Here is a 10,939-nt window from a genome sequence, read left to right on the forward strand (position 1 = left end):
CCCCAGCGCCTGCACGGAGGTTTACGAAGTACCCCGCGCAATGCCAGTCGTAGGCCCCCAATAGCGAGCGCTCTTAGACATGCAAGAAACATGCCATGCCATGCCATTGGAGTGAGACTGCCTCCGTACACAGCCACTCAGGCAAACAGGCCTAGTTGAGCGCTAAGACTGCCTAGCAGAGCTGGCAGGTAAACCCTCCCAGCTTGGCTGCTGTTTACTGGCCCAGCTAATTAATGCCCAGGCTGACTTGAGTCATGATAAAATAAGGTCAATATAAATGGAGCCGCCCACCCGCCGGCCCCGAACCGCTGCTGGCAGGAGGGTCGTCCCCATCCATAGATTGAATTACTCCGTCAAAGAGCGCGGCGCTTAACCATCATGTTTGTTGAGTGCTCAGAACACGTCCTAACACCCTTCCACGCGGCTATTAATATGTAGGCGGCCCTTGCTGAGGATGCTAAATAACAAGTTAATATGCTTATCGCGCTCCAGTCTAGTTGCTCTGTTTGTTGCAGCCTCATATACTCCGCCAATCCGCCAGCTCGCTCAACGAGACGACCATGGCGCGACTGGGATATCTGGCTGGTACATCCTACTTCTTATCCTCGGTGTGAACTCGCACCTTATGGCTTGGATATTTTCGGCACAGAGTTTCAACATCTTTGCTTGTATTAGTCTGGGCGAGCTGCAGGGTCGAAAGGCCTTCTCTGCATTAGCAGTTATCCTTCCACTCGCCATTCAGTTCCTCGCAGCAGCCACCTTTCTAGTTTCCTTTATGCTATCCCGCCGTCGGCAGCAAATTGCAAGGACAGAACATCTTCCAAGCACCGAGAAGAAAAGCGGGACGGCGCGCACATCGCCATCTAATGGACTCATCCTCGCAACATCCATCATACACATGGCAATCTTTCTCGCTCCCGCCGTTCTGCTAATTCTACTCGTGCGTGAAGAGCTATCCGACGAAGGCTGGACGGCTGTTCTTGCCATGTGGTACAGCGTCCTGGCGACGGCGCTGGGCGTCTTCCCCTCGCTCGCTGCATTTATCCCTCAGATCCGGCTCATGATACATCGCCACCGGGAGGGTCTGCGGGTGGACCAGGGGGCACTTAGCATCACCAGCCTTGCTCTCCAGGGCGCCTCATTCACAGCCTTGGCCGTTTCCCAGATCTATGCGTCTCTTAATCTTCAAAGCACCGACGCCCACCTCTTGCCTGTTTTTAGCGAGGAATGGTGGTCGTACATACTATGGTCCTACGGCTTAGCTGCTGGGTGGATCTCGCTTGCGTTTTCCCAGCTTATTGTATTGACTGTGCTGTTGCGTCTTGGGGGTGGGGGGACTCTACACATGATGCGCCTTGGGAGCAGGAAGAGGCTCTTTCAGGTTTGCTGTGGTGTCACGGCTGTTTATGGGCTTGTTGTTGCGCGGTATATCGTGCCAACTGCGTGCCAGGGCATTTATGGACTTCTGGTTGAGCTTCTATAGAGTTGGCGGCTTTCCTACATGAAGCGAGTGTCGGTCGGGGGATGTATGGGAATTCTGAGGACTGTCCAAGAGTGGGTAGGGTTATGTTTTTTGTTGCGTTCTCGGGCACTTACCTAGGTAGGTACTATACTATGGTAGCTTGCTGATAACTGCTCGGTGCTCCTAGCTAGTTTTACATGATGATATTCCCATGGCGCCTCGGCCTAACTGCGCCGTCGACCTATGTAGGCGATATAGATTAAAGAGCTCTTGCTTACCAACGAGGCTGTACAGTGTATTCCGGCCCCAGGCCCGCTAAGACCTTAATGTCCAGTACGGGTAAGCTTCGAAGCTGTCGATCGGTCTTGGTGCCCTGATACCCCACGTAACGCCACCCGCAGCCCCAAGAGTGATCTACAAGCTTAACCTATGAGAAAATAAAGCGTATTGCCTCGCGGCTTTACAGCCCTGGGGCTCGTGGTGGCAAGCATTTCCAGAAGCGGGAAAACACTGCGCTCGGTACAGAGTACGAAGCTCCTACAGGGCGCAGCCAGAGATTGATCGACAAATCTTGCTGCATTGACTACTAAACATAGAGATCCTGGCACAGGAGATGAAGATAAATACGTGGTGGTGCCAGGTCAGCTTCGACGATACTCAGATCTCGGTACCTACCACCATAGCATTACCTCACAACCCCCATCATGGCCCACGTTGAAGATACCTGCGCCAATTTTGTCCAACCGGTCACTTTGACAAGCGGTGAAATGTACGAAGCTCCCCATTTTCTGTGATTCATTCCATACAGTAGAGAAACCCCACTAACATCGGGCCACATCTAGTCTAGTCGCACTACTCGTCGCCCTTTCGTACACTCTGCAGATAAAACACCTCGTCAACCAGTCCAGCTGCAAGCATGCGGCCGCCAGCACGGGACTCTGCGCCTGGTACATGACTCTCCTCTCCATCAGCGCGACCTCGCTTCTCGCCAGCCGCTTCGTGAATCTGTACAGCCTGTGCGCATATGAGTGCTTGTTCACCGTCGCCCTCAACACCCCCTAGACACTCTCGGTGATTTCGCCCTTCTTCGCGCCGATCGCGCATTGGGTGGGATCCTTGTTAATACTGTCTATTTACTTGAGGTCCCGATACCAGAGTCGCGAAACACCGGTGGCAGCGCCTGCAAATCGTGATCGGGATCCCGCACAGGGCACCGAGACAGAAACCAAGGCCAATCCCAGCCCTACTTCACGACCTGCAGGTGCAGATGCGCCTACAGCGCGGCCCTCCACTGCCACTGTCCTCTTAGCAATCATCTCAAATGCCGCAATCTCGTTCTCCGTCTCGCATTGGCTGGTCCAAAAAAGCACCTTGTCCTGGGGCGATGTGCCCGCCAACGCAGCGCAGACTGCTGTTATTCTGATGGCTATATTTGCAGCCGAGTCCTTCACGGTAGCAGGCTACATTACAGCCATTTCAGCTGGGTTTCTGCAAGTCAGGCAAATGCGGCAGCGGAGTCAAAGCCAACGCCCTCTCAGCATTGTGGGACTCGGCCTCCACACCATTGCGCTTACTGAAATAGCCATCTTGCAGGACTTGCGCGTTAAGCCGGCCCATCTTGGACCGACTATGGCAAGCCAGTGGATTGCTGTGGCGTTCTGCCAGTCGATGGTACTATGTTTTGCTCTGTATCTCGAACATGCGACAGGACTTGGTGGGCGGAGCCGCGCCCACAAGGCGCTCTTGGTTGTTGCCTGCTTGACTACGTTGGTTTTTGTGTTGTTCTTGGCCTCGAATGTTCTTGGGATCATATACGATACTGGGGAGGCGATGTTGCGCACGGCTACGACGATTGGCGATGAGGTGTTCAAGTGTGTTGAGGAGAATGTGGAGGGAAATAGTTTGGAAAGGCGCGATGCAAGCGAAACGGGATTGTGCAGCTTTGGATAGGGATTCTGAGGTACCTCTTGGTATTGTGAAGGATAACGGAATTGGATAATAATTAATACCGGAACAGGGAGGATTTCTGTGGCATTGCCTTCACCGGACATCCATGGATGTGGGTAGTACTTTCCATATACCACTGGCACATTATAGACATGTTGCTCAGGCCTGATCTTCCTCAACATCCGTACTCATCGCAACCTCCCTCATAGCCTCCAACTCCTCCTTCAAAGTATCCAGCTTCCCCAGCATGCGAGGAAAACAATCGCTCCCAATCGGCAGCCTCAGCAAGCCCTCCTTCCCCTCCCCCACCCCACGCAGCTGAATAACATCCATTATCCGCTGGACCCCCTTGACCGGATCCCCGGGCTGCTTCCCAGCAAAGGATTCGAAGAACCGCAGCGCCGCGCCTAACGGCGTGCCCTCGTAGTCCTTGTTCATCCCCGCAGCGGGCATCTGGTGGCCGCCGATGAAGTTTGTGCGGAACGCGCCTGGCTCGACGAGGAGGATGCGGATCTTGAACGGGGCGAGGGCGGCGTGCAGGGATTCGGAGAGAGCTGTGGTGCTGGCATTAGCGATGCGGAATTGAGATTCATGGATTGCACTGGGAACAGCTTGCACGGTAGCGTACCTTCCACTGCGAACTTGGACATCGAGTACACAGCGCTCGCCGGACCCGCTGCGAACCCGGCGATGCTGCTGAAATTGACGATTGTGCCGCTGCGCTGCGACCTCATAAAGGGGAGGACGGCCTTGATGACGCGCACGGTGCCGTAGATGTTTGTTTGGAATTGGGTGTCCATTTCGTCCTCGCTTAGTTAGGCGTTCCAAGGATTAATTGGATTTGTCATGTCTAGGTAGGTAGGGGTGTTTCGCACCTGATATCCTCAATTCCACCGAGCAACCCATATCCCGCATTGTTGATGGCAACATCAATTCGGCCGCCGTTGTCGCGGATGGCTTGTTCGACAATCTCCTTCGTCTCTGGCTTCGCCACGTCCAGCTCCAGCCACTTCCCGCCCAATGACACGACCTGGGGATAGTCCTTGGCGGCTTTGGTAGGGTTACGCGCTGTGGCAATGACACGATGGCCTGCTTGGAGAGCTTGTTCGGCCATGAGTGCGCCAAAGCCGGAAGAGGCGCCGGTGATGAGCCAGAGTTGGGATGCCATTGTGCAAGTTTCTATGCCAGGAGGAAAACAAAGTGGGAGAAGGTTGAGTGTGGTATGGCTCCGCTTGTTGCTGGCTTCCTTTATCTATACATTTTGCACCGCCGACGCCCGGGCAGGCACGGGTGTGATCATCCGAAGGACCGGGACGGAGATAATCAGCTCTGAAGGAGTTAGCCGGGGATGACATCTTTTGTTGGCATATCCAACGTAGTGCGACGTTGGCTGCAAAATTGGTGTGGAGATCAGGATGTCAGCGTACCGGGATTCAAGTCACTGATGGCATCAGGACTTGGCTGCCCCGATGCCGCGTAGTAGTCCAGAATAAGCAACGGGAGAACCTGGTACATATTTTGCAGCCTGGTTGTGAAGAACAGAGATAAGGGCAAGCTTGAGTGGGTCGGGCAGGGGAACGGTGGTACTCTAATCATGCAGGGGGATGACAAGGCCATGTGGCCCTGGCCCACCCTGATGACTGGCAGACTGTGGTTGGCCAATATGGTCAGCAATTGAACTATCAGTCTATGGCCGAGCTTATCTGATATGAAGCTTACGAGCATAATGACTCTGACGACATACGTGGGATCTTTGTGGAGCTGATGGTACAGCCTCGGTTTCCAAGACGGGTTGGCAGGAAAGCCACCTGAATGGAGATATTATCATCACCATTAAAGCGGGTCTCTGCCTAGGTCGTTATAAAGGTATAAGTAGAAGGCCGTCTACCAAGGTGTTCTGCCTGTATCTCAATTCTGAGAACGCGCATTCCTTCCAATCAGAGTCACTCCCATCACTCCAAGATGCCCCTAAACACAACCCTAACCGCAACCATGCGCGCAGTCGCCTGGTTCGGCCAACCCTACAACGTCTCGGTCATCGACATGCCCGTCCCAACAATCATCAACCAGACCGACGCCATCGTGCGTATAACCAGCTCCGCCATCTGCGGCTCCGACCTGCACTTCTACCACGGCTACACCGGCGCCGACAATATCCCCTGGGCCCTTGGCCACGAAGCAGTTGGATACGTCGAGGAGGTTGGCAGCGCGGTCTCCTCGCTCCAGGTCGGCGAGTATGTGATCATCCCTGACAATGCGCACTCGGGACATTACGGTCAACAGCACCCTATCTCATTTGGGTCGGGGTCTGAGAACTATGGAGGGCTGCAAGGTGCGTACATTTATCCATCTCTCTGCATCAAATGCCACAAAACCATAGGAAGTCCACCCTAACACCCTCCCTCTCCAGCCGAGTACGCCCGCGTCCCCTTCGCCGACATGTCCCTCATCCCCATCCCCTTCAACAACCAAACCGACAACACCACCAAGGAACTCGACTACCTCATGATCTCCGACGTCTTCACAACAGGCTGGCAGAGCCTCAGCGACAGCGGCTTCGAGCCCGGCGACACCGTCGCCGTCTTCGGCGCCGGCCCCGTCGGCCTCCTCGCAGCCTATTCCGCGCTCCTCCGCGGCGCGTCCCGCGTCTACTCGGTCGACCACGTCGCGGACCGCCTGGCGCTCGCCGAATCCATCGGCGCTATCCCCATCGCCTTCAACGAAACTCACCCCGACCCGGTCTCCACTATCCAAGCCCACGAGCCCAACGGTGTAACACGCGCCCTGGACTGCGTGGGCTTCGAAGCTGTTAATGCCACGGGCTCCAGGGAAGACGGGCTCGTCCCGCGGAATTTGATCTCTGTGGCGGCGCAGCAGGGCGGGATCGCGATCACGGGTGTCTATGCGGGCGGGCAGAATAGCAGCGTTGGCGCTCCGAATGCGGGGACGTTGCCGGCTGAAGTGCCCGTCTCTGTCTTTGAGATCTGGGCGAAGGCGTTGAGTGTTGGGAGTGGGATTGTGCTGCCGCTGGTGCATGCGCATGGGCTTGTGGATCTTGTGGCGAGGGATCGTGCGAGTCCGAGTTTTGTCGTTAGTGCTGTTATTGGGATTGAGGAGGCGCCCGAGTTTTATCGGCGGTATAGTGAGCATTTGGAGCATAAGGTTGTGATTCGGTTTTAGGTGGTTTGGGGGTTGACAAGGCATGTTAAGGATACTGGATATTGTATAGCAGAGCTTCTGGAGATGAGGACGCAGATGAAGAAAGATAGGGAGAGTTCATAAAGTGGGTGGAAACCTATTTCCACTTGAAATGTTATAGAACGAGGTTTATTGCGGATTGTGAAACATGTGGTACCTTTTAAAGGACCTTAACTCCATGCAAGTGATCACAGAGATGACATAGCTGAAGTCCATTGAGCCGAGTAAACTGATGCCCAGCCAGTCTACTGGGCTTATTGGGTATTTTATAAGAGATCCAGGGCTGTTGGCCCGGCGGGGCGGACCTAATGGTATCATACGCAGTAGGTATGTTCACGCCCCATCTAATAGGGAAAACAACTGCTAGACAAAATTGTTCAAAGATACATTAGTGAACCGTTAAAGCGAGTATAAATGATGATTAGTGTTTCCCGTCCCATCCGTGTATTCGTTCGGTCTACTTTGAAGTGAGTATTCAGAGCATCAAAATATATCTCAAGATTCCCCGGCAGGATAGACAAAATTAGGGCTGGGTTTGCCAACGCACAAAATGCACAATGAGCCAGCAACCTTGGAAGTGTCTAAGCACCACCAAGATTTATCAGGTTTGTCCAGCGCGTGTGATATGGCTTTTTACACCTCCGTTGGCCTCAAATACGTATGACCTTGCATGATTTGCATCTTCTGCGAGGTAACAGGGCGGGGATCTTGGGACCTCTGCGATTGTCATCTTGGTGTAGTATCTTCGTGATCAGCTTTGCATTTTCACAGCGAGTTTGAACCGTGTCCTTAACATTGGGGTTGAGTAACTGGTCCTCGCCGAACATCGTGTCATAATCATGGCGTCTTGTACTTTAGGTACCATTAGTAGCAGATGCTCCAGTTCTGCCTTAAGTGTCCTAGCTAAATCCTTGGTATTCTTAAACATCCGCGGGGCCAAGGGCCGTTTGCCAGTCGCTAGCTCTTGAGTTCGAGGTGCTTCTCCGCGTTTCCAAGCTAGAGATTAGGAGCAGAAAGAATTGTAGCGGGTCCATTGTGCCGGTGGTGGGAGTTAAGTATGCCGGCCCCGGGGCGAACCACGCGGGTTGGAGTGGCAACCTGTAACAGCCGAAGAGAAATGAACGGTATTCCATGGATTTCTGGCTGATATCGCGAAATTAGAAGGACGAAATACTATTGTTGTCCGGTTAAATCAGTCGGGGGAGTTTTCGGCTTTGTCTGTTCTGCCGGTTACGGTACCGAAATGTCCCGTGGGCGTCGAGCCTCCCATCGGGCGAAGAGCTTTTTTCTGAACTTTGATCTCGAAATGGCAAACTCACAGGGCGCGAGTTGGAACTCGAACCATATAGTACTCTTGCGACTGCGGTAACCGTCGAGGCGTCAGACTGGGTGCGGCGCTGTCAAAGCAATGACCTGGATTAGCATCCATCTAGGTGTTCCGTGCCAGCACCGTACCTAGGTAGACTTGAGTGTCATAACTCGAATGTATAGGCCGTTCTATGTCCCTAGCAACGTTGAACATCGGCGGTTTATCTAAGTGAACATGTCGCGACCACTCTGGTCGACTAGATACAGAGCCGCAACGGTAGACAAGCTGCGCGGTCTTACGGCACAGGATTCATGGTCGAGCGATATAGAAGGTGGCTGCGTTTGAGATGGCCTCTGGGGTAGTACGGTACTCCATAAGATATCTTTAGCTTATTCGGCCTCGGAAAAGAACTGAATGAAGGGCAGTGCTGGTCGTCGGATCTATTCGAGAGCATGGTAACTGTCCCCGCTATCCATGGATATCAAGCTCCGAGCACCGGTCAGAAACAACACTCGCCGGCCCTGGAGGAAGGCCGTGACAGTACAGAGCAGGTTGCTCATAGCGTTGGTCAGGGTACTGCTAAGCACGTTTGGGCGCTTTGTTAGTCAGGTGGTCGATACAACAGATTTCGGGTCGCTACCTAGCGTCTGAGGGTTAAATATGGAGAAGGGAATACGGATCCTTTGTACATACATATCGATCTTCATGATTGAACGCAGAGACAGTGAGTGTTTTCAGGTTATGGTCGCCGTGGTTGTGCGCAGGAATTCCTGACATCGAGCAACCACGAAGCGAGGTGTACAAGTTTGAAGCGGCAGTCCTGTGCATGCCCATCCTCTACAGAGCTAAACAGGGCATTGATGGGTAGGCAAATGAACAGAGATTTAGACCAGACAAGAGAGATGCCCTGGATCTGCCTGCGGAGCGCAAAAAAGTAAAAAAGGAACTCCCGATGAGGGGCTCGAACCCTCGACCTTGCGATAACCGGCAGAGCTCCCAATTGGGAAGGCGGTAAAAGTCGCACGCTGTAACCAACTCAGCTAACCGGGACCTGGTTGGAACGCTGTAATTCAAAATTACCACCCTGTTCAGGTCAAGGTATCTTTCTTTCACAGTGGATGCTCTACAGTACAAACAAGGCTTATAGTCTCGCCCGAGTCAATATTAGCCACAATGAGCCTTAATTCCACCTGAAACAAGCATTTGAAGCTGGTTGTGAGGCTTGGGCAGTATAGGGACAACCACCGGCAACCAAGATATATTTTGGGAATCAAGCGTATTGTTGCGAGGAGGGCAGTCACAATCTCTGCGTCCCAGGTCATTTTAAAGGCCCCATATGCATCTTGTCGGACGCCCGGAGGGCCGGCGCCCGGGACGCGCCTATTTTAATTAGGACTAGCGCAGCACGTGATAGTTAAGGTTTTTTTATAACTTACTGCTTGCTACACATAAATAATTTAAAGGTTTACTATAAGTAATATTATTAGCTAGTTATTAGGTTATAAGCCCTTAAACTTTTTTAATTACTTTAAAATATTATTTAAAACTTTTTTAAGTGCTTTTATAAGCTTTAAAGCTTATAATAAGTATTATTATATACTTTTTTTACCTTTTTAAAGCGCGATTTTTAATACCTACTATTTATAAATTAATAAAACTATAATTTTTTAACTAATTAAAACTTAATATTTAATATAGTTAAGTTTTAATAAGCTATTCCTATTATAAAAATACTTAATTTTATTATAAAAATATTTTAATAAGTAACTTAGCTAATAAATCCCCTTAATTTTTTACTTAAATAAGTATATTATAAATACTACTTGCTTGGGGTTATAGTTTTTATTATTATATATTTATTTAAAATTAAACTTTTGGGCTAAATTAATTATAATAAATAATTTAATTAAATAAAAAAATATTTACAAGCCCTATACCTTTTTTAATTAATTAATTTTTTACTTGCTAGGCCTTTTAAAAATAAATTATATTAAAAATAATAAAAAAATTACTTAATACTTATTACTAATTAACTTCTGGGCTAAGTTAACCATAAAATTTATATTAAAGTTATAAAATCCCCGTATTTAATAAAGTATACTAATAAAATATTTAATATAATTTACTAAATTATTATTAAATAAGGCATACCCTAAATTACTAAGGTAATACTTAGTGTTATTAATATATATAAAAACTAGTTTTTTACTACTTTTAAGTTTATTATAATATTTATAACCACGTGAGATACTACTAAAAACCTATATATTATTATTAAACTTAGTATTACTATATTATTAGTTTTTTAAAAAATTTATAGTAACCTTAAAATATAAGCTATATTTTAATAATTATTTTTAATTAATAAGATTTTAAAAAATTATAATAAAAATAACTTAAAATAATTATATAAAAATATTATAGCTAAAGCTAAAATAATTATTTTACTTATTATTATAACCCCGCCCTTGGGGAAGTAAAAAAAATAGGTTTATTATAAAAAATCTTATACTAAAGCGCTTACTAGCCCTTTAAATAATATAAATAAAAAAAAATAGGCTAATTAAATAAAGTAAGGGAATAATAAGATTTATTTTTATAAATATTATAAATATAGCGGCCACTTTTAAAAAAATTATTATTATTTAAACCCTTAACTTTAACCTAATAACTAAATTAAGCTTTTTAAAGTATAGGCGCTATGCCTAAATAAAACTAGTATAAAATTATAAGCTATAGCTTTATATAATAATAATAAATTTAATAATTATAACTTTAAATATAATAAATTAAAGCCTAAAATTAGCCTTAAATTTTTAGCTATACCTACTTTTATTATAACTACTAAACTAATAAAGTAGCTTATAAATATAAAATTAGCTAAGTTTATTTTTTTAAGTACTTTAACTTTAAAAACTACATAAAATATAGCCTAAACCACTTAAAATATTTATATAAAATATTTAATAAAGTAATTAAACACGCTAAAGGTTATAAAATACTAATTATTATTATAAAAGGTA

General features: G+C 48.0%; 4 protein-coding genes across 4 annotated transcripts; 2 read left to right on the plus strand and 2 right to left on the minus strand.

The window, feature by feature from the left end:
- Positions 1-378: 378 nt before the first annotated feature.
- Positions 379-1,483, plus strand: DSM5745_11364 (uncharacterized protein; the record flags this gene model as incomplete). Its single annotated transcript, XM_026753380.1, has 2 exons — positions 379-434; positions 493-1,483. The coding sequence occupies 2 exons, from the start codon at positions 379-381 to the stop codon at positions 1,481-1,483; spliced, it is 1,047 nt and encodes a 348-aa protein (XP_026598015.1).
- Positions 1,484-2,595: 1,112 nt separating this feature from the next.
- DSM5745_11365 (uncharacterized protein) lies at positions 2,596-3,273 on the minus strand (the record flags this gene model as incomplete). The annotated part of the gene is made up of 2 exons (XM_026753381.1): positions 2,596-2,922; positions 3,037-3,273. The coding sequence occupies 2 exons, from the start codon at positions 3,271-3,273 to the stop codon at positions 2,596-2,598; spliced, it is 564 nt and encodes a 187-aa protein (XP_026598016.1).
- A 295-nt stretch (positions 3,274-3,568) lies between these two features.
- On the minus strand, positions 3,569-4,577 carry DSM5745_11366 (putative short chain oxidoreductase/dehydrogenase; the record flags this gene model as incomplete). The annotated part of the gene is made up of 3 exons (XM_026753382.1): positions 3,569-3,963; positions 4,038-4,219; positions 4,285-4,577. 3 exons carry the CDS (start codon positions 4,575-4,577, stop codon positions 3,569-3,571), a joined length of 870 nt encoding a protein of 289 aa, XP_026598017.1.
- Positions 4,578-5,401: 824 nt separating this feature from the next.
- DSM5745_11367 (glutathione-independent formaldehyde dehydrogenase) lies at positions 5,402-6,589 on the plus strand (the record flags this gene model as incomplete). The annotated part of the gene is made up of 2 exons (XM_026753383.1): positions 5,402-5,741; positions 5,820-6,589. The coding sequence occupies 2 exons, from the start codon at positions 5,402-5,404 to the stop codon at positions 6,587-6,589; spliced, it is 1,110 nt and encodes a 369-aa protein (XP_026598018.1).
- Positions 6,590-10,939: the final 4,350 nt, after the last annotated feature.

This window comes from Aspergillus mulundensis, assembly GCF_003369625.1.
Source record: "Aspergillus mulundensis strain DSM 5745 chromosome Unknown scaffold_25, whole genome shotgun sequence".
In the NCBI taxonomy this organism is placed as follows: domain Eukaryota; kingdom Fungi; phylum Ascomycota; class Eurotiomycetes; order Eurotiales; family Aspergillaceae; genus Aspergillus; species Aspergillus mulundensis.